At 42.5% G+C, this 23,642-nt stretch overlaps 1 protein-coding gene across 2 annotated transcripts in view; it reads right to left on the reverse strand.

The window, feature by feature from the left end:
• Positions 1 to 23,642, reverse strand: part of MBOAT1 (membrane bound O-acyltransferase domain containing 1) — a 108,844-nt gene that overhangs the window by 26,851 nt on the left and 58,351 nt on the right. For both annotated transcript variants that reach the window (XM_040645103.1, XM_040645102.1), the window contains exons 4-5: positions 18,879 to 18,974; positions 914 to 969 (exon numbers count right to left, since the gene is read on the reverse strand). In XM_040645103.1, coding sequence (XP_040501037.1) covers positions 914 to 969; positions 18,879 to 18,974 — 152 coding nt within the window. The remainder of the gene's footprint in view (positions 1 to 913; positions 970 to 18,878; positions 18,975 to 23,642) is intronic.

Here is a 23,642-nt window from a genome sequence, read left to right on the forward strand (position 1 = left end):
AATTACCCAGTTCTCTACAGAATGACTAAATTGCCAACTATGAACCAGGAATACCCAAGGTCAAGATGAAATTAAATCAGTTCCCAAGCTTTAAAGAAAGTAAGACTAGCCAACAGAGACTGTAAATCGTCTTGACCTGTTTGCACATAAAGAAGCTTTCAACAGTCCAAATGCGTTTGCCAGACCGGTACAAATCTGCAGAGCATACTTTTACTAATTGCACATGACACCTCTTACGCCCATATTGAAATCTTCCACCCGGCTGAAAGTGCCGTCCTCCTTTCCCTGGAACCAGGTTTTAATCGTGTCAATCACACTTTCTGGTCATTTTCAGGAAGGGCATGAGTGAAGAAAATGTTCAGTTTTATACAAATACAAGATTCTTCCTTCTTCCAAGGAGAAGGGTCAGGCTAATCTCATTAGATAATTTTCCAAGCCAAACAAAACAAAAACACTAAACAAAACAAAGCTAGCATTAAAAATAAAATGGTTGACCAGCCAATACATTTTTTTTTTTTTACCGTGTGAGCATCTCAGCTTCTCAGATTAAATCAAAGAAAAAGGACGCCATTTCTTCTCAACAGATTTGGAAATGAAGGGCAGAGAGCGCCATAAATTTAAAACATTATAAAGGTAAACAGAAAACCAACTGTTCTCGGTGTGAATACTTCAGCAAATTTAGACTATGGATTCAGCAGGGAAGTAGTAAATAGTAGCTGGGAAAGTAAAGAGCTTTGATTAAAGAAGCTTGCAAATCTTTGACAAGTCATAGAAGATCTGCCCACACTTGGCTAAGCTCTGGACAATGGGTATAGTCTAAACGAAGAGCCCTGAACGTCAGGCTCACTCTCAGAACCAAAAGGAGAGTCGTTTTTCTCACTCTCAGAACCAAAAGGAGAGTTGTTTTTCTCACCATCATGAATTTGGAATGCCAAGGTCGTGATCTTCTGTGTGACAATCATCAGAGGCCTAAAAGGAAGATAGAAGAGAATCGATTGGCAGAAGGACAACTAGAAGAAACATTTATTCTAGTTCCCTGCAGTGGTGGTTCATCTCGAAGGCTATTCAATAAAATGCAAAAAAAAAAAAAAAACACCAAAAAAAAAATCCCCAAAACTCAAAATTCCCTTCCAAATCACTTTAAATAAGTAGATATAACAACACTGAATGAGATCACACCAGAAAGCCCCTCTTGCACTGTTACTCAAAGTTCCTGGGCCAGCACCATCAGCAACCTCAGGGGCTCGTTAAAAATGCAGACTCTCACACACTCCATTCCAGAACCAGAAAAGGAGGACCTGCATTTTAACAAGATCTCTAGGGAAACTCAGATACACATTCAAGTCTGAGCAGCCCCAGTTTGGGGGACACCTAATTCAGTGCCCCAGTTCCACCTGGATGAGACACATATTCTGGCTTCTTCATCCTAAAATGTTCTAACGCGTGTTGTTCTAGTGAAGGTTATTTTTCCATGCACACATAGGAAGAGATACTTTTGTAAAACGCAGCCACCTGTCCATAAACCACTTAGTGACAAAAAAATAAGACCAATCCTAATTTGAAAAAAGACATCAAATAAAAACTTGCCTAAGAGATGGCACCCATGCCGACAAGGATGGCAAGATAGTTTGACAGAGGCAAGAATGGCTTTTTTAAAATGGTGACGGCACAACTAGATAGCCACATAAAAAGAATACAAAAGTAATTAAAAATGCATCAAAGACCTAAATGTAAGAGCGAAAACTGAAAAACTCTTAGAAGAAAACACAGGCATAAATCTTCATGACCTTAGATTTGCTGATGGTTTCTTAAATGTAACACCAAAAGCACAGGTAACAAAAGAAAAATGTGGATTGAATGGATATCATTAAAACTTAAAATTCTGTGCTTCAAATGACACACACCATCAAGAAAGTGAAAAGACATTTCACAGAATGTGTGAATATATGTACAAATCATATATCTGATAAGGGACTTGGTACTAGAATATATAAAGAACTCTTACAATTCAATAAAAATAAGACAATAACCCAATTTAAAAATGGCCAAAGGATCTGAATGGAAGTTTTTGCTGAAAAAGATATACAAATGGTAAATAAGCAGATGAAAAGATACTCAACAATAATCAGCCATCAGAGAAATGCAAACCAAATCATATACCACTTCACAAGGATGACTAGAATCGAAAAAGGTAATAAGTGTTGGTCAGGAGGTGGAGAACTGGAACCCTCATACATTGCTGGTGGGAACATTAAAAGGTCCAGCCACTTTTAGAATGTCCGGCAGTTTCTTAAAAGGTTAAATACAGAGTGACTATATAACCAAGCAATTCTACTCCTAAGTATATACCCTTGAGAAATAAAAATATATCTACACAAAAATGTGTAGACAGCTGTTCAAAGCAGTATTATTCATAATAGCCCAAAAAGAAATAACCCAAATGCCCGCCAACTGATAAATGAATAAATGAAATGTGGTATGTCTATACAATAGAATATTATTCAGCAATAAACCCGTGATACAATATGGATGGACCTAGAAACCATTACGCTAAGTGAAAGAAGCCAGACACAAAAGTCCTATATTGTACAATTCCATTTATATGAAGTAGCAGAATAGACAAATCTATAGAGAAAGGAAGTAGATTACTGGCTGCCTAGGGCGGGCACAATTGGGAGGAAGTGAGGACTGATGGCTAATGCATACAGATTTCTTGGGGGCGGTGATGAAAATGTTGTATGATTAATTATGCTGATGGCAGCACCTGTAAATCCACTCTGTGAATATGCCCAAAACCACTACATTGTGTTCTCTAAACAGGTGAATTATATCTCAACAAAGCTGCAATTTTTATAAATGGCACCTATTTTCCAATCATCCACCCCCATTTAGTACCCTTAAGAGCTCCGTTCTTGCCCAACCAGACAAGATAAAACCCGACTGCTCTACCCTAACGTCCTTCAATCCTTAGTCTAGCCTGGTTTTCTGATCCACATTGTTGAGCTTTCCTACGATATTTGCTGTCTCTGACCCCCATGGATTGATGACTCATTTACACAGATGGCTAGGATAGCACCCCTGGGGTGATCCTGGGATGCCACACTCCCCATGAGCTCAGGCCAAGTGTGTGGGAGGATGGGATGGGACACAGACCATTTTAGGCCAAGTCTGATATGTGACAACTGCACTCTGCCTCTTGTGAGTCCCTTTTCCTCAATTCCTCCCCTTCTCGTTCCCATTTTCCATCTCTGTAAAATAATAAGCATGTGGGGCACCTCGGTGGCTCAGTCTATCAAGCGTCCCATTTTTGGTTTCAGCTCAGCTCATGATCTCAGGTTGTGGGATCAAGCCCAGGCAGGGGCTCCACACAAAGCGTGGAGTCTGCTTGAGTTTCTCTCCCTCCCACCTGCCCTTCCCCCTACTCATGCGCATACTCTCTTTCAAATAAACAAAATCTTAAAAAATAAAATAAATAACCATGTAACATTTTAAACTATCGATATAAACTAATAAACTATTTTAAAGTACCAATATATACCCTTAGAAATCTAAACACTTATGCCCAACTTTGTATCTTATTGGCAAAAGCCCAATGGCCACTTTTTGAAACAAGATTCCTAATATCGCACAGGAGGCTAGCAGAAGAGAAAGGGGGTCTGACTGCAGATGCATGGGACTGCCATACTCCACCAGGACTGGGGAGAAGTAGGTGTAGCAAAATAGGGAGCCAGCCAGGTGGTCATTTGAGCACAGCCAGACATGATCATAGCTAATACTGATTATGACTATGCTCTTTTAAATTGGAAAAAAAAATAATAATAATAACCACTCTTCCAGAGCACTGAGGCTTGGGCCTTAGAATAAGAGCTACATTGAAGCTTTCTACAACAATGGGGTCCTACAGACCAACATAATTTTGCATCTCACCTTCCTGATAGTCAACAAGACTTTGGACCCAGAATGTAGAACAGATGCCAAGAGCCATTGTTTTTTTGTTTTGTAGTGTTTTGTTTTGTTTTTTTGAAAGGGGCTCACTCTAAGTGTCACATTCAAGGTAGTTTCCAAACATGACTTTCAAAGCGCAACAGTTTCTTTCCAAAGCCTTTTTATCTTTTTTTTTTCCTCTGCAAGATGCGAAGTCCTAGGAATCAGTAACAGGACTTACACCCCCAGCTTTCCTTACACAAAATCCAGTACAACATTTTTTAAAATTTGAGACACACATCCTGGTGTCTATGCAATTTGCAAACCAAGTAAGTTCCTACTTTCCACTTAATTCATAGCTTCATTTTTTAAAGGGTCTAAAAAACAGATATATCAAAAAAGAAAAATGTTACAGAATTAGCCTACCTTTCTGTCTCTATAGAAATATAACACTTGTTTTCCTCTATCTGGCATTACATTTAATGTATTCCATAATAAGGTTCATGTTCAATAATGCATTAAGTAGTCTTATATACGCAATGGCCATGAGCAGAAGTCACTCCAACCTATGGGCTTTGGGGGTGGGGGCATCAATGATTAGCCACAGCTGCTGCCGATTCTATCTCAAGCTGCTCCAGCCTATGACAGAGCGTGGCAGGTAACAAGGCGGGTCCCTGCAAAGGAGGCATGGTACTCCTCCCCAGGGCAAGTTTTGCTAGAGGACTTCTCACTGAATTTGTCAAAATTGTTTTGGACCTGCACTGCGGTCTTCCTTCCTTCCTTTCTTCCCTCTCTCATCTCAGGGGTCAGACATGCATTTGAATGTGATGGCTATTCCAGCCTCCCCAGTTCCCTTCACAGGCATTTCACATGACAAATCTCTTACTTCTGTTCCCATCTTAGCATCTGCTCCTCAGAGAACCTGGACTAACACAATACATAATATTGAATTTCTAGTCAATAGTTATTCAATATGAAGTCTGCACTATCGGGTCTACGTAAAAACTTATATTGTTGTCATTATTTTGGGAGGAAAATGTCCCTTCCGGAGAGGAAAAAAGCTGTGGACCAAATATAATTACTTGTCATCTGGAATACATTCAACAATATATTGCTTCTGTTTTAAACATCTCAAGAAGTTTCAAGCAACTTAAACAACTCATACATGTGGTCGTGGGTTTATTAAACACAATGCACTAATAACTGGTGAAAAAGCAGATCTAAAATCTGCAAACTAGAACTAGAACCTGTTCCCCAGGAGGAAATGGAGTTAGCATCCTCCTACCTACTCACTTCTCTAGGGGTGTAAGAAGGGGTGCCAGATGCTCTTGCTCAGGAGACTTCCTCTCTCAACATTTTTTCATTGATCAATTGACTTACACGTAGGAGTAGATCAGACGCCAAATTTAGAATGCCCAAGTTGTGAGATTTGAGAGTCAAATCCAAAGAGCTACTGACTTAAAAGATGAAACTCAAATACCATCCATGTTGTATTTCAGTCAAAACCTAAAATCATCCAAGATGAGTCTGATGGTTTATGATTAGAATTCATGCTAACTTGTGCAAAGCTGCAAACCCCAGCACACACGAGCACATGCTACGAGTGCAGGAAGGACACAAAAAGGCTCCTTGGTGTAGCCAAAGAACTTCTTCAGAACAATGAGGCCTTAACACTTGAGTTGTCTCAGACTTTGCACCCCCGAGAAGCAGGCCTTGTCCATGCCTTGTGCACACTCACTAGTAGTAGGTGCTGCACTTGAATCGATGGGAACCATCTCATCAATCTGAAGTCAAGGTCTGAGCCCAGCATGGTTGAGGTAGGGCCATTTCTCTTGTCTTACAACATTTTTTCATGATTTAAAAAAAAAAAAAAAAAAAAGATAATCAGGTCACCTTCTGGGGAAGATGGTGAAGGAGGATCCTAAGCTCACTTTGTCCCATAGATGCGGCAAGAAAATAACCACACACAAGTGAATAATCCAAAAAATGACATGGAGATCGGCAGAACAGACTTGCCACAGCTAAACACAGAGAAGAAGCCACATTGAAAAGAGTAGGAAGGGTGGAGACATGGTTGGGAACCAAACCGACTCATCAGACTGTCTGTAGGAGGGAGGGACACTACAAGCATGGACAGGAGCAGACCTCACACCAGGCACCCCAAGCACTGGGGACTCGCACTGGGAAAACGAACCCCCATCATATTTGGCTTTGAAAACCACAAGGGCTTAACTTTGCCAATTCTTACAACCAGCAGGGCTTAACACCTAGAACCTTAAAAATCAGCAGGCTCAGCTCTCAGACAGGTGGAGGGTGATAGGAAACTGAGTCCCGGACCCTAAAGAGACAGCATAACAAACAGCCCTGCTGAGATACAGCATAGAAGTAGCAGTTTGAAAAAACCTGCAATATCCTGTGGCATACAGAAGGAGATTTATCTACAAATCTCAGAATGTGTGCTTGAGTGGCAGAGAATCTTTAGGAATCTTCTCCAAAAAGAAAAAGTGCCATTTCTCTCTCCTGCACCCCTGCCTAAAGAAGACACCTGAGGAACCAGCTCAAACACTCCCCCAACTAGCTTGCTAATACTGTACAACCCCCACTCTCCTGCCCCATCCAATCTGCCCTTCGCAGGAGTCCATTCAGAACAGCACCATAAGCTGGCATTGTGCAAGCAGCTGCAACAGAGACCAGCACCACTCCAGATGGCTCGGGCCTTGGGACTGCGGCCCCAGCAGTGGACTGGGGCAGACATCTGGTCTGACTAAAGGCCCCACCCACCAACTGTCAGGGAACAAAACAGGAAGAGTTCCCTTCAGCTCAATGTGACCACAGCTCTGGAAAATGCCTGGTCTGAACCAACTCAAGCCCAAGGCAGCCCAACTGGCCCATTAGCAACACAGAGACCAAATCCTGCCCACAACAGGCAGAGAGAGCCATTGCAGACAACTGGGCTGAAAGCAAACACAGCTCAGCCACAATGGCAGGGTACACTCAACACACATATGAAACAACCAGGAAGCACCAGGTCCGGGTGAACAGGGGACATTGCACTACAGGGCACTACAAGACCTCTTCTTGATAAGGCCACTACTATCAAGAGCAGAAGACATAGCTGACTTTCCTAACACAGAGAAACAGAGAGTTAGACAAAGTGAGAAGACAGAGGGCTATGTTCCAAATGAAAGAACAAGACAAAATCAGAGCAAGAGACCTACATGAAACAGAGATAAGTAATATGCCTGAGAGATCATTTGAAGTAATGGTCATAATGATAATCACTAGACTTAAGAGTGGAGGATCTCAGCGAGACATTCAAGAAAGAGACAGAAAACATAAAAATGAACCAATCAGAGATAAAGAACTCAATAACTAAAATTAAAAATATAGAGGAGGCAATAAATAGTAGACTAGAGGAAGCAGACGAATGGATCAGAAACTGGGAGGACAGAGGAAAGCAGTCAAGCTGAACAGGAGAAAGAAAAAAGAATAAAAAAATGAAAGATTAAGGGAACTCAGTGATACCATAAATGCAACAACATTTACATTACAGGAGTCCCAGAAGAAGAGAAAAGGGGGCAGAAAATTTATTTCAAGAAATAGTAAAACTTCCCTAATCTGGGAAAGGAAACAGAAATCCAAATCCAGGAGGCACAGAGGGCACCCCCTCCCCACACCAAATTCAACACAAGGAAGTCCACACCCAGACACAAGCAATTAAAATGGCAAAATGTAGTGATAAAGAGAAAATTTTTAAAACAGCAAGAAAAAAGAAAATGGTTACATACAAAGAAAACCCCATAAGGCTCTCAGCTGATTTTTCAGCAGAATCTTTGTAGGCCAAATGGGAAAAGTATGATATTTTCAAGTGCTGAAAGGAAAAAATCAGCAGCCAAAAATACTCTATCCAGCAAGGCTATCATTTAGAATAGAAGGAGAGATTAAGAATTTCCCAGATAAGATCGACAAAATTGATAAACCTTTATCCAGACTCCTCAAAAAAAAAAAAACAACTCAAAATCAGAAATGAAAGGGGAAAAAGAACCAACACCACAGAAATACAAAGGTCTGTAAGAGAATATATAAGGAAAATTATATGCCCACAAAATGGACAACTTAGAAGAAATGGATAAATTCCTGGAAGCATATAACCTCCCAAAAATGAATCAGAAGAAATAGAAAATTTGAACATACCAATGACCAGCAATGAAATTGAATCTAAAGTCCAGGACCAAACAGCTTCACAGATGAATTCTACCAAACATTTAAAAAAGTGTTAATACCTATTCTTCTCAAATAATCCAAAAAAACAGAGGAGAAAGGAAAACTTCTAAATTTATTCTGAGACCTGCATTACCATGATACCAAAATCAGATAAAGACATTACAAAAAACAAACAAACAAAGCCCCAGAGAATTGTAGGCCAGTATCTGATGAACAGATGCAAAATCCTCAACAAAACATAAGCAAACCAAATCTAACAATATATTTAAAAAATCATTCACCACAATCAAATGGCATTTATTCCCAGAATGCAAGAATAGTTCAATATCCACAAATCCATCAGTGTGATACCTCATATCAGTAAGAGAAAGGATAAAAACCATGTGATCATTTCATGATGCAGAAAAAATATTTCACAAATTACAATATCCATTCATGATAAAAACTCTCAACAAAATAGGTCAAGAGGGAATATACCTCAACATAATAAAGGCCATATATATATGTATGTATGTATGTGTGTATATATTTATGTATGTATATGTATACATACACACACATACAAAACCACAGCTAACATCATATTCCATGGTGAAAACAGAGCTCTTCCCCTAAGATCAGGAACAAGACAAAAATGTATACTCTCACCACTTTTATCCAACATATTACTAAAGATCCTAGCCACAGAAATCAGACAAGAAAAAGGCATAAATGGCAATCAAAGTGGTAATGAAGTAAAACTTTCACATTTGCAGATCACATGATACCATATATAGAAAACTTTTTGAACTGATAAGCGAATTCAGTAAGATCGCAGGACACAAAATCAATGTATAGAAGTTCATTGTATTTCTATACACTGATAATGAAGTAGCAAAAAGAGAAATTAAGAAAATAATCCCATTTACAATTGCATCGAAAAGAATAAAATACCTAGAAAGAAACCTAACCAAGGAGGTGAAAGACATGTGCTCTGTAAACTATAAAACACTGATGAAAGAAATTGAAAGTGACAGAAACAAATGGAAAAATATTCCATGCTCATGTATGGGAAAAACAAATATTGTTAAAATGTCTATACTATCCAATGTAATCTATAGGTCTAATGCAATCCCTATCGAAATACCAACAGTTTTCACAAAACTAGAACAAATAATCCTAAAATTTGTGTGGAACCACAAAAGACTTCAAATAGCCAAAGAAATCTTGAAAAAGAAAAACAAAGCTGAAGGTATCACAATTCCAGACTTCAAATTAAATTACAAAGCTGCAGTAATCAATACAGTATGGTACTGCCACAAAAATAGACACCTATTTCAATAGAACACAAAGTAGCCCAGAAGCAAACCCATGATTACGGTCAATTAATCTTTGACAAAAGAGGAAAGAATATGCAATGGGAAAAAAGACTCTTCAGCAAATGGTCTTGGGAAAACTGGAAAGCTACATCCAAAATAATGAAACTGGACCACTTCCTCACATCAGATACAAAAATAAACTCAGATTAAAAACCTAAATGTGAGACCTGAAACCATCAAAATCCTAGACGAGAACATGGAGAAAATGTCTCTTACATCAGCCATAGCAACATTTTCCTCGATAGGTCTCCTGAGGCAAGAGAAACAAAAGTAAAAATAAAACTATTGGGACTACATCAAAGTAAAAATCTTCTGCCCAGTGAAGGAAATAATCCACAAAACTGAAAGGCAACCTACAGAATGGGAGAAAATATTTGCAAATGACATATCTCATAAAGGGTTAGTATCCAAAATAAATAAAGAACTGATACAACTCAACACCCAAAAAACAAATAATGCAATTAAAAGATGGGCAAAAGACATGAACAGGCATTTCTCCAAAGAGGACATGCAGATGCCCAACAGACACATGAAAAGGGGCTCAACATCACTCATCATCAGGGAAATGCAAATCAAAACTATAATGATATCACCTGTCCGAATGGCTAAAATACAAAATACAAAAAACAAGTGTTGGCGACAATGTGGGAAAAAAGGAACCCTCTTGCGCTGTTGATGGGAATGCAAACAGGTGCAGCCACCCTGGAAAATGGTGTGGAGGTTCCTCAAATTGTTAGAAATAGAATTACCGTATGAACCAGTGATTCCACGACTGGGTATTCAGCAAAGAAATACAAAAATACAAATTTGAAGGGATACATGCACCTCTATGTTTACTGCAGAATTATTTACAATAGCCAAAATACGAAAGCAGCCCAAGTGGCCACTGATAGATAAATGGAAAAAGAAGATGTGGTATATTATTCAGCTATAAAAGAGAATGAAATCTTGACATTTGCAACAACATGGATGGATCTAGAGAGTATAATGCTAAGTGAAATAAGTCAGAGAAAGACACCATATAATTTCACACATTGTTTGGAATTTAAGAAACAAATGAACAAAAAAAAGAGAGACAAACAAAAAACAGACTCTTAAGTATAGAGAACAAACTGATGGTTACCAGAAGGAGGAAGGGGGAGGGGGAGGGACAAAATAGGTAATGGGGATGAAGGAGGGCACTTGCTGTGGCGAGCACCAGGTGATGTAGGGAAGTGTTGAATCACTATATTGTACACCTGAAACTAATATGACATTCTGTTAATTATGCTTGAATTTTAAAAATAAGTCAATAAAAGAAAAAATTATACATTGTATATATTATATATCGTATATTACATAGACAGTATATAACATACATATTATATATTATATATATTGTATATAGTTTATAATAGTTTAGATTCTATATAAGTTTATAGTTTATAATATATGTTTATAAAAATGTTTATAATAACTTTTGTATATATACAATGTATATATGTGTATATATATAAAATTACATATACATATAAAATTATTTATATATACACACGCACACACACACACACACACACACACACAAAACCATTTTTTTTTCCTGAGCCTAATGCTAGTATTCGAATTTGAATAAAGAAATATAGGGGAAAATAAATAAGGAAAAATAGGCAAATGGAGATGTGATTAGGGTAGAAAGAAAGAAAAATGCCACACTGCCCAACACACACACACACACACACACACACACACACACACACACACACACAGAAAATCAATGCCTCTTGACAGACGCTGGGCAATTTACCAGAAGTAGTACCCATTCTATTTCTCATATCAACTCCTAACAAAAAATAGCCTGTCTTTAAAACAAAATTAAGCAAAAACTCAATTTTGAATATTCCAATACAACCTCCCTAGTTCACCTTACCCTCTGGACCTACAGTGGTTACACTCTCTGTCCTGGTAAAACTGGGATGGAGCAATGATATAATGCAGTCCTCAGAGGTTGAAGCGAGATCACACAGCTGGCTGGCCAGCATCCAGCCAGATCTGGCATTCAGGGATCTTCTTTTCCCCAACAGGTAATTTTAGATCCAAAAAGCTATATTTTGTATTTTTAATACTTCTTTATAACGAAAGTCCCCTTATAATGCTAATACATTAGGAAAGTAAAGAGTCAGGCAATTATAAGTTTGACAGGGTGGGAGAACAGGACTATAACAAACTTGCAATCAGCAGCAACATCGGCTGGGACCGCCCTCTTGCACAACAACCGGGGGCACGAAATTCAACATGAACAGTGCAAGTAGTAGCCTCAGCCGGTACCTTCTCACCTCCCTATTGCTTCTGCCTTACTGGTACCCCTGCTCCCTAGATTACTGAAGAGGGAGGTGATGATATTACAACTTTAGTGGAATGCTCCCACTATCAACTGTGCCAGCATCAGGGAGGAAAATAGGACTCCAGGATTCACAGCAAACAAAATACATCCTCCCCCCATGAAGCTCCCTAGGACTACAACTGAAAGTAGAGGGAACTCCTCTCAACTCATTTCAAAGTTCACCTAGTATCTGCTGGGAACCATCCAGCGGTCAATCAGAGGAGAATTGCCTTTTACCCTTCCCACTAATCTTTTCAAAGCTGTCATGTCCATACTTTGGCATTCAACAATAACAACAAAATCACTAGTTCTCCATTTTAATACGAACCCATCAAATCTACTCAGTAGGACTTAAACTCATGTCCTCGGAATTATATTCCAAGTGACTGTGTTAGTTATCAAAAAGCTGGCGGAAGCCTGAAGAAGAAACATGAAATAAGCAAATCCTGAAATCTCCCTGCAAATATCACTTCTCTGCCCCTATTATCGAACCCAATGATTCACACCTACTCGGTTGGTCACGTGGAGGGTCAGGATGTCATAAACCAACAGAGGAAAACACATTTCCATGGACAGGCAAATGATCACCTCCCCCAGCAAGGGGTGCAGCCAATGATATTTCCATTATGCCCCAATAAGGTAACAGGGAACACAGAGGATTATTGTTCACCATAATATGCACTTGTAATATACTTGCAAATATATTTCAATAATATCTAGAATTTTTCATTATAATCATATAAAAAAACCAATTATTAAAATCACCAATAAAGATCCCCCAACACTGTCTTAGCATTTTGATTAGCTCTTTCCAGCCTCTCCTACGCATGTCCACGTTCATAAAAAATGGGAGTCTTAAGTCGTGTATTAGCTTTGCAGTTTTGATTTTCCATTCTATTGTAAGCATTTTCCAGTGTCATTAAACATTCTTTGAAGACATCATTTTCAGTGGACACACATTAGTACCACAATTTAATCATTCACCTCTTTTGGACCATTTAGGATGCTTCCAGTTTTCCAGTACTCTTGACAACAGTTGAACACACGTATGAATAAATTTGATTTCCTTAAGGTAATTCAATTCCTAGGAATTTATCCTATCATAGAATAGGATTTTTTAAAGTTTTTTGAGAGAGAGTGTGAGTGCAAAGCAGGGGGAGGGACAAAGGGAGAGAGAATCTCAAGCAGACTCCCTGCCGAGCACAGAGTCCGAAGCAGGGCTTGATCCCATGACCCTGAGATTATGACCTGAGTTGAAATCGAGAATTGGATGCTTAACCAACTGAGCCACCCAGAAGCCCCTAGAATATGATTTATTTAAAAGAAAAAATTCTGGCTTGAAATTTTACAGCTAAGTTGCCTTCCAGAAGGGTCGTACCGATTTATACTCCCTCTATCAGCGTGGAAGAGTTTCTCACTTCAGACTGTTTTCGAAAACACACCAGCAACTCAAATTGCCAACATGATAGGGAGCAATTATCGGCCTGAATCTGGCCTAGCCTGCAATGAGGAAATAAATGTTCTTCTTGCTGCTTCCCTCAGAAAACTCCATTTGTACCCTTCTGTGAGAAAAAAAAGAACCCATTCACCACCACAAACTTAAAAGGAATCAAGTACCAGCTTTATTACAAGCAATTGTTGAGTTTCCCCGAGGAGAACCGTAAATGTTCTGCTATTTTTAATAGCCCGCATTCACTGAGAAAACACAAAGGACATCCGCCACTGCATGTATTAATATAAACTGTATTAGCAGAAATAATAAAACTGTATCTTGTGTGTTACCCTCACTATTAATGCTGGTCTAGCCCATGAAAACTTGATTACTTTCAGAATGATAAATAAAATTTTAGGCCCTAGAATGATCTAAAGCACGAGTTTATGGGTTTCCCCAAATTAAAAACATATATATGTTGTTGGACACAAACAGCGATCCCATCTCATCCCATTCAATTCCTGTCTGGGCTCTTATTCCAAAGATGTAATAAAGTATGCTAAGCACTTAGCCTTGGATGCACGCTCCAGAGAGAACAGCTCTCTCCTCAGGCTGCTCTGAAACACCAGAATTCAGGGCGCTTGGGTGGCTCAGTCGGTGAAGTGTCTGCCTTCAGGTCATGATCCTGGAGTCCTGGGATCGGGTCCTGCGTCGGGCTCCCTGTTCAGCAGAGAGCCTGCTTCTCCCTCTGAAACATGACTTTATTCCTCCACAAAATAAGATTTTAAAACTGAAATGGCCGCGTGGAACGAATTCCATTCTGAAGGGGAACTGGTGGTTGCTTGCACGCTCATCGTTAAAATAGATGTTCGTCAAGAATCTCTAACTGACAATTTGAGATTTAAAGCATCTTGTCTATTTCAGGTTGGTATGGACCTCTCCATTTGTTTCTCCAAGAAGATGGATTTACGTCAGTGAGGCATTTATGCATGTATGATGGGAGGGAAAAAATAATGCTGCTTAAGAATGTTCTATAATTTAAAAAAAAAAAAGATATGCCTAAGAACCAAACAGTACGGGCACTGAGAACTAAGTCTCACATGACCTACAGGTAATAGACAAACCTTTTTTGTATCTTTTCCCACAGTGTATTTTCCAGTTCAAACATTCTATGTGGGTTTTCTTTTTTAAGGTTTATTTAGAGAGAGAAAGCTGTGAGCAGGGGAGGGGCAGAGGAAGAGGGAAAAAGAATTTCAAGCAGACTCCAAGCTGAGCAGAGAGCCCGATGCAGGGTTCAATCTCACGACCCTGAGATCATGACCTGAGTGGAGATCAAGAGCAAAACGCTTGGGTTAAGCGTCTGCCTTCGGCTCAGGGCGTGATCCTGGCGTTATGGGATCAAACCCCACATCAGGCGCCTCCGCTATGAGCCTGCCTCTTCCTCTCCCACTCCCCCTACTTGTGTTCCCTCTCTCACTAGCTGTCTCTATCTCTGTTGAATAAATAAATAAAATCTTAAAAAAAAAAAAAAAAAAAAGCAAAACGCTTAACCAACTGAGCCACCCAGGTGCCCCCAAGCTTTCTATGGTTGTGTTTGTAAAGTCAGAAACTTCTTAATACAAGGAGATCTAAAAAACGCCCAAGCACAGACATCACTTGAGGAAATACGTCCGACCCTGTTGTTGGAAGTCAGGCTGGCAGTGATAGATGTCCATTGTCCCCTGCCATCCAAGTCACCAGATCCACATTTCACAGGCACACTGCTGTTTTCCAAGAATGCCCTTTATTTTTTTCTACTGGTAACTTCCACCAGTTCTGGTTATACTAAAAATGCATTAATGATCATTCAAGAGGGGGCGCCTGGGTGGCACAGCGGTTAAGCGTCTGCCTTCGGCTCAGGGCGTGATCCCGGCGTTATGGGATCGAGCCCCACATCAGGCTCTTCTGCTATGAGCCTGCTTCTTCCTCTCCCACTCCCCTGCTGTGTTCCCTCTCTCGCTGGCTGTCTCTATCTCTGTCAAATAAATAAATAAAATCTTTAAAAAAAAAAAAAATGATCATTCAAGAGTTTACATGTTATGGAAAGAACTGACGGAGAAGGGGGTGTGACAAGAAGGGGCAGAACTGGGGACACTGGAGGCATTCTTACCCTGCGTGATCAGGAGCAGGGGACAGCTGTTAGCCCATCAAAAGGTATGCAGTCATAAAACACTATGTATTGCTGTCCCAGCACCGCCATAACTGAGTCCCACAAACTGGGTGGCTTAAAACCAGAAACTTATCATCTCACTGTTTTCTGGAGGCCAGAAGTCTGAAATCAAGGCATTGGCAGACTTGGTTGGCTCCTTCTGGAGCCTGGGAAATAACTTGCTCCGTGCTCCCCTCTAGCTTCTGGTGGCTTCTGGCAATCCTTGGAGTTCCCTGGCCTGTGGCTACTTCACCCTTACCTCTGCCTATGTCTTCACACGGCCTTCTTCCCTGTATGGGACCCCGGCATCTGTGACTCTCATGGCCTCCTTAGAAGGACGCCACCAGCCATAATGAATGCAGAGCCCACCCTAATCTAGTATGTCCTCATCTTAACCAGTTACCTTACGAAGATCCTATTTCCAAAGAAGAACATGTTCTGAGGTCGAGTTTGGGGCGACATGAATCAATCTGGTACACCGTGACACGCTCACAGGTGAACTTCCCATACAAACTTGGCAGTCGGTAACGGTAAGTGCATTCCACAGCCTTCGCTCACCCCTGCCTCCTGTAACCCGCCTGGCGGGTTCAGGGGGTTCTCAGCCAGCATCTGCTGACTGATGCATGAATGAACCTATTGATTCAGCACCAAAGCCCTTCTTTGCAGCAGGGATCTACTGAGTGATAGCCTCTCTCTTCCATAAGCCCTGCCTGCCACCTCCAGGGTCATTTTCTCTGACGTGGACTAAGGAGGTAAAAGAAAAGTCAAGATGCCCACACTGCAGAGCGACCCGAGTGCAGAACCCTGCCCGGCTCTAGTGCGCCCCCTACCTCTCCAGCCTCCCACCCACTTCACATTCATCACCCATTACCTGTAACACACTGAACTTGCTTTGGTCTCTTTCCAAAAAACTCGACTGAGATTTAGAGAAACCACGGTCTCTCCTTTCACGTCCATATAGAATCAGTTTCTGTGCAAGTACAAACTGGGATAGGCACGTTTGGGAATAAAACGCACGGGACATTAGACAAGCACACAGGTCAGTTGGTGAGAGCAGAAGCACCTCTGTCCCCTGACTCCACACCCTGTGGCCCCCGGGATCCCGGGAATAGGATCTACAGGGGGTGGGGGATGGGCGGCACCAGCCAATGAGAGCCATCTGAGAGCCCTCCCCCTAGGCAGGGCCCAAAATGTGGTGATCAGCAGGAGGAAGGGGACAGGGGAGGGATAGGGTGGCAATCAGGGAAAACTCTGTAAAGCAGTGATTTTTGAGCCGGGTGGTAGAAAGGGAAGGAAGAGATTCCCACCCAGACAAGGCTAAAAAAGCAGACGAATGAGCAAGGCATAGGCACAGGGACGTGAGCTAACCCAGCATGTGCGCGGACCAGAAGCTTTTCTGCAAAGCTGCCATACTCAGTGCATGGTGGAAGTAGACTGCAGAAGAATCCAGTCCAGAGCATCACCTGCTTTGATATTTCAGAACCTCTTTCTGGGTGGTACAGACAGCACAGACCAGACAAGGGGCGGGGTGGAAGGACAGACAACCAAACACGTGGTGGTCCCAAGTGGTGGCAGTGGATGCGCAGAGCAGTGGATGGAGCCTAGTGACAATCAGGCTGCCGACCCCATTGGAGCTGATGACACAGGGACGTGGGAGGTAAGGCAGCGGGAGGCAGGTTTCTGGGAGCCCCACAAGCACCTGTCACAATCCCGTGCTCTTTCTTATAGAGCTGTTCCCTCTGCCTAGACACCCTTCCTCCTACCCTGCACCTGGCCCTGAGCCTAGCATACTGGGGCCCCAAAAACTCTTGCAGAAACCAATGAATGAATATGTGTTTTGTGTCCCAAAAAGGAAAAGATAATATAGATGAGAAACTGGTAGTTATCTACTTTGGGCTGAAGTCCAAACTCTTTGTTTCCTTTCCCAACCCAATAGGGCTGGAGGGGCTCTTTGTGGCTGCTGGAAGCATTGAAAACAGAACTGATGAATTAACTATAGGATGTCCCTCATTCATTTACTGAACACCTGATAAGTGCCAGGAACTCTAAGGGGGGGGGGGGTACAGCTTTGGGGTGACACAAAAAGTGAAGTTTGTGGATTAAACCCCAGGGAGAGTTATGATCCCAACTGTTTAAAAATTACTTTTAATGCTCTAACTTCCTGGCTCTACTGTTATCTTTGTTGCTCCCGTATTTTCCCACATACATCATTAGGAAGGAAAACATTTTGTGAATTTATTTTAGAAAAGCTGAGCAACTGTGCTCCACAACTTATGGGGAGGAGAACGCAGAAAGGAGACGAGTCAATGAGAAACGTAAAACCCAAGAGCTTGAGGGTAGGAAGAACGGACGCATGAAGGAGCAAACCACAGACACAGAAACTTGAGGACAACAGTCTTTGTGCCTCAAAGCAACACCTCTGCCTTCCTAAGCCTCTTCGTGGGGGGACCGTTGAGTCATGCACCTGGCAAAGGTCACAGAAATGAGCCGTGAGTTGCAACCCCTTTATTTCATTACCTGTTCTCCAGTAACTCACGGAATCGAGTGCAAGCCAACCCGAGGGGGGAAGGCGGGCTCTCCCTAACCTCAGACTCTTGCGGAGAACAGACCCAAGCTCCTAGAGAAGTAACAAGGCTACTCTACAACGTGTGAGGAGGAATCACTCTGCATTAGTGTCCATTCCTCAAGATTCATAAAAAGCTCTTCCCAAACAAACATCAACAGAGTACAAAATTGTCAGTGCTCTGCCCACAGTCTTGGCCAGGTGACCATCAGGAGACCAGTGGCCCACTAGGTTAAGGCCATGGTGACAGACAAAATTTTTACAACTAGTATGGAGACGCTTGCCATGATGGGTATTACCTACTAGTTGCCAGAAGTCTAGGGAATCTGGGGGAGGGGCCGGGGCAGCCAGGGGCCACCCAAGGGGGTCTGCTTCTCCACTAATATGGTAGAATTTCTCTAGTATTAAAAATTATTATGAGATAAACACCAACTCTGTATTAAGAGCCTTAGAATAGGGGTTGGGAAGCTTTTTCTGCAAAGAGCAAGACAGTAAAGATTTAGGCTGTGAGGGTCCTACGTCGCAACCACACACCTTAGCACTGTAGTATAAGAGAAGCCAGAGATAAGACGTCAATGAGTCAGGGCACCTGGTCGTGACCCGGTGTAACTCTGCAAAAACAGGTGGCAGGACAGACATAGCGCACGCACCCTAGCCTGCAACCCCTACCTGACAACACGGCAGAGCTAATCCAACCTTCAGCCCCAACCGCAGGGTAGCGCGGTCTTCCCCACGGATTCAACCAACCACCAGGGAGCCTCCCGTGCAGACTGCAAGAGACTGAGTCAAAGTCTGCAGTCAAACACCCCCGCCCAAATGAAGGTACTCACCCAGAGAAATCTGTAGTGAGGATTCCATAGTGGAAGATGTATATTCGGCTGACGTGGCATATCGTAAGGTATCCCATTGCTACAAAGAAGGAGTATCTGAAACCAGAAACAGGATCAGAGGATTACGCGGGGCAGCAACACAGTCCATTTTCTCCTCTTCCTCTCCCTCACTCCCCACACGCAATCCATCCCAAAGTCCTCTCTGCTCCACCGCAAACCCAGTCCCTGTGCTCCCCTCCTCTGAGCATTCATTTTCTGGAACCCTTCATCTTTTGTCACCAGGACAGTACAACAGGGTCACCCCAGGAGCTTTACGAACTGCAGACACCTGGGCCTCACCCCGATATTTGGGCTTCGTTGGAACAGGGTACACCCAGCAGGTGGAATTCCAGCGCGCAGCTGGAGCCGGGAGCCCCTGACCTGGAAGGTCTTGCCCTCGGATTCTCCTCTTCACAAACCATCGCGCTTACACCAGATCTTTGTAAGATACGGACCAGCGTTACACTGCCGACCACTCCCTCCCTCGAACACTTTGTTCTCTTGGCTTCTGTTCTTCTTGTTTGCTTCCCGCCTCTCTGGTTAATTCTTCCACGGCTCTTACCCAGCTTCTCTTTCTCCGCTTACTCCTTAGGTGTTAGTGTTCCCAGCGCTCTGCTTGGAACCCTTCCTGCCCAAGCCTGAGGCTTCAGTTACCATACTCAGGATCATTCCATAGCTCCTTACGGAGACTGGCCCTGACCACATGGTATAAACCGGCAACACACACACACACACACGCACACGCATGCCATTCAGAACACTCATCAATTTGTAATTACACATATGTGACATTAAAAAACAAAAATTCAACTGAGTAAATTTGGAAGATCTCATTATCTTAAGTAATTGGCACTTAATTGGATGTGGCAGCAGCACACCATCTAGAAAGTAGAGGGGAGCTCCACGGAGTGGGACAAAATGGAAGGTTCTTACAGGCAGAAGGGTGGAATAAGGACGTGACTAGGAAAAGAGAAGGAGGGATGGTTTCCGGCAAGGCCACTTTCCCTTAGAGGGAAGCGTCTTAAAATGCAGATGACCTCATCTTCCCTTTGGGGGATGGAGAGGGCCCACGTGACAGATCCTCCTTGGTGCTGCCCAGAAAATTCCTGGGTGACTGGGGAAGACTTACATTTCTGGGGGAGGTTGAAAACTGCAGTGAGGTTAGGTATTAAGCCCCAGTCTGGTGAGTCCACGTGTTTCATTCACAAGAGCAGACGACCGCGTGCTACGTGAACCAACAACTAAATCAGTGTGACCTGGCTTAAAAGCTCCCAATGGGTCCCACTGTCCAGTCACATCACAACTCCCGAACGTGACATGCGATGTGCTTCACGCACTGAGCTCTACCTTTCCCTTCTGGACTCCTCTCCAGCCACACTCCATGTGCACCTTATGTTCAAACTACACCAGCTACTCACTCTCCACAAACAGTCTCCGTTTCAGGCCAAAGGTCTTCCACATGCCCCTTCCCTTGCCTGCAACCCCCTTCCCCATCCTCTAGGCTACCTGCGAACTGCCTAATTACCAGGTAAGGCTCAGCTCCCAGTCAGTCCCCGGCTCAGGCTCACCCCACCCTTCCCATCCCTCCTCCAGCACAATTCATTGCTCCACTGCCAGCATTTCTCCAGCCCTGCATGCTGACATCCATTATCACAATGCTGAAAGTGCACGCGTGTGTCTGTTACGCCAACTCCCTGTCACCTTGAGCGTCCCACCCTTGACCATAGAAGGGGTTCGTGTACTGTTAGTTGAAATGAACTGAAAGGAGTACATCCAACATTTTAAATGGCTCAGGAGCCCCTCAAAACAGACACGAATGCAGAAGCTATAGCATTTAAACATGGGTCATAAAACAGGGAAGTATTTTCTCATATTAAATTATACTGAGCTTCACAAATGCACATTGAAATAACTCATGATGACTAGCACGACCTACGGAATGGTGAAGTAGAAATAATAAAAACTCATTTGGTAGCGAGGGAGAAGCAGACAGTGGGTGTGAAAGAGTTCTGTAAACTCGAAAGCACTACATGTTTTTATGTTCTCTTTACTGTTCTTTACAAACAAAGATGTTAGGACACAGCACACACTTTCCCAGCCTCAGGTTCATCCTTAACCCTTTCCAAAACAGGAAGATGGCAAACAAAGTGAGTGACTAAGAGAAAGGAGCTCTCTGAAGTGCAGAGCAGAAGCAGAATGGAGTCTGTGAGGCCCTTCTGCCTCCAGCCTCTCTTTCTTTCTCTAGCCAGCTCACGAGGGCCAAGGCAAAAGCACAGAGCAGATTTAAAAGACAAATTCTCCCAGGGCCCTTTTGAATGCAACCATGCCTGCTTCCTCTTTCTCCTCAACAGGAGTTAGATCCATACCTTCCCCTGCTCCTCCACCCAGAGAGAAAAGCAAGTTCAATTCACTTGTGATAGTAAGAGCTACTTATCAAGGATGGTGTCAAGTACTGTGTCCCAATGCAACAGGGCAATGTATTCATGCTCTAGACAAACCTGAAAAATCTAAGGAACCCAGGAATGGCAGAGAGAGTACATATTCTGGAGAGAGACCAACATGATTTCAAATCCCAGCAAGGGCAAAACTCATGTGAGAAGTCCAGAGTAGTTATTTTAGGAAGGAGGGGTGTGAGAGAGATTGGGGCAGAGTGATGACAATACTCCCCTACTGATCTAGGCAGTGGTAACATGGATGTATTCAATTTGTGCAAATTCATTGATCTGTATACGTATTTACTTCTCTGAGCTTTCATTTCCTCACCTTGGTGGGGCAGGGGGTGGGGGGGATATCTGGATCCCATAGAATTGTCCTAGAAAGAATATATTTGCAATAATAATATGAAATATTAAATATATTAAATGATACACTCAATAAGACTTTATATGTTAAAAGCAATGAAAACTATTTAAAAGAGCTTGGCTTAGCACTGGGCACAAAGCAGGAATCCCCACAATTGGTCACTGCATTGTCCCATCCTGACACGAGGCTGTCAGTCTGAGGAGATACAAACCGCATTCTGTTCCAGGTGGTTCAGACGTAATAAATGAACACCTACGATTTCTGTGCAATATAGTGGCTCGGGAAGGAAAGAGAGCACGTGCCCCAAGCATTCTCCAGACAAAGACAACGATGTGTCCAGAAACGGGTTAACTCCCCATTGCAGCAAAGACTGACCCTCCCCTCCGCTTCCCAGCCAAGTGACAGAACTCAAAACTGGCTCAGCCAGGGGAAGAAAACAATTCACAATGAATCATAAAATCCTGATGCTGAAGAAAACTTCAATCCCACCTTTTATGGGTGGGAAATCTGATGTCCAGAGAAGCTGTGTGAACTGTCTGCAGTCACACTGCTAGAAAGAGCCAGATTTCCAGTCTGATGTTATTACTCTGCATCGATAGGAAGCAACTTCCCTCCATCAGGAACCACGAACCACTCCCTACTTCTGCAATCTTGGCAACCACACAAGCAAAGAAAGAGGGGGAAGAACTTGTTCTGGCATCCGTTCTGGTCTTATGACACGGCCCTCTGCTACCACAATATTATGGTGGAACAGTCATAGCCTGTCTGTAAACCGCTCAGCTTGGCCGAGCCTGGAGTGTTCCATTCCTGGCCAGAGACGAACACTCGGCCCGGCATGAAACGAGCATGCATGGAGTTTCTTGACCTTCTGAAACATGGTCCACACCCCATCGGCATCACACAAGTGTGGCGAGAGCTGACAAGTCACAATTTGTAAGGTCGTTAAAAATGTGCTACAGAGACGCAACAACATCGATTGTTGAATTGCTTCGAAACTCAAGTTTGGGAAAAGCCAGACCTCTACACACACACACACACACACACACACACTAAAAACAGCATTCTGCTATAATATGAAGCATTCCCAAAACCCGTTCTTAGAAATATGGATTTCCTCTTTNCCTTATGAAGGAGTGACACAATCCCTCTCAAGGAAGGCATTCAGGAGAGAGAGGATCACAAGTCAATTTTTCAAAGTTCATCTGGACACAGAGTTGGGTGAAAATAAAATTTAGAATCATGCAAAAATATTTTCCCTTGAAAACCAGACATTTATTGCAAGTAATTTACAAGATAATACACCAGAAAGTTAAATTTCAATGATTTTCAGAAGGAAAACTATTGTGCTACTCGTCTTATTAATCAAAGAGCCTTCTGAAGTTGAAAGAAAGCCATCTGCTTTTTCAGAAAAGCCATCAGAAAAGAAGTCATCACAGAGCACATGTCTTTTCAAAGGTGTTCAGTCATTCATTCCATAAATATTTACTGACCCTTTACTTGTGCCCGGTATTGTTCTAGGCTCTGAGGACACAACAGTGAACTTTGTTTTCATAGAGCTTACATTCCAGCACTACTGAACGGCAGAATTATTACTGAGGTTTCACACAGACTCCGGGAAACACAGACGATGCTAAACAGATAACCCAGGTGTCCCAATCGATGATCCCAGCATGCTGCCTTCAAGGCAGAATTAAGTGACTTCCGTAACTCTTAAATCAAAATATCACAGTAAGAATACTTCCTCTGTTAACCTTTGATAATACATATTTGAAGTGCATGAAGTTTCGACACAGGTACACACCCAGAAAACCACAGCCAAAATCAAGGAAACAGACACATCCATCACCCTCTCTGCCCCCTCCCCCCAGGCTTCTTCCTGCCTCTCTGATCCCTTCCCCATCTCCGGGACTGTCCCAGCCCACA

Source organism: Ursus maritimus, unplaced genomic scaffold, assembly GCF_017311325.1.
Source record: "Ursus maritimus isolate PB19 unplaced genomic scaffold, ASM1731132v1 scaffold_30, whole genome shotgun sequence".
In the NCBI taxonomy this organism is placed as follows: domain Eukaryota; kingdom Metazoa; phylum Chordata; class Mammalia; order Carnivora; family Ursidae; genus Ursus; species Ursus maritimus.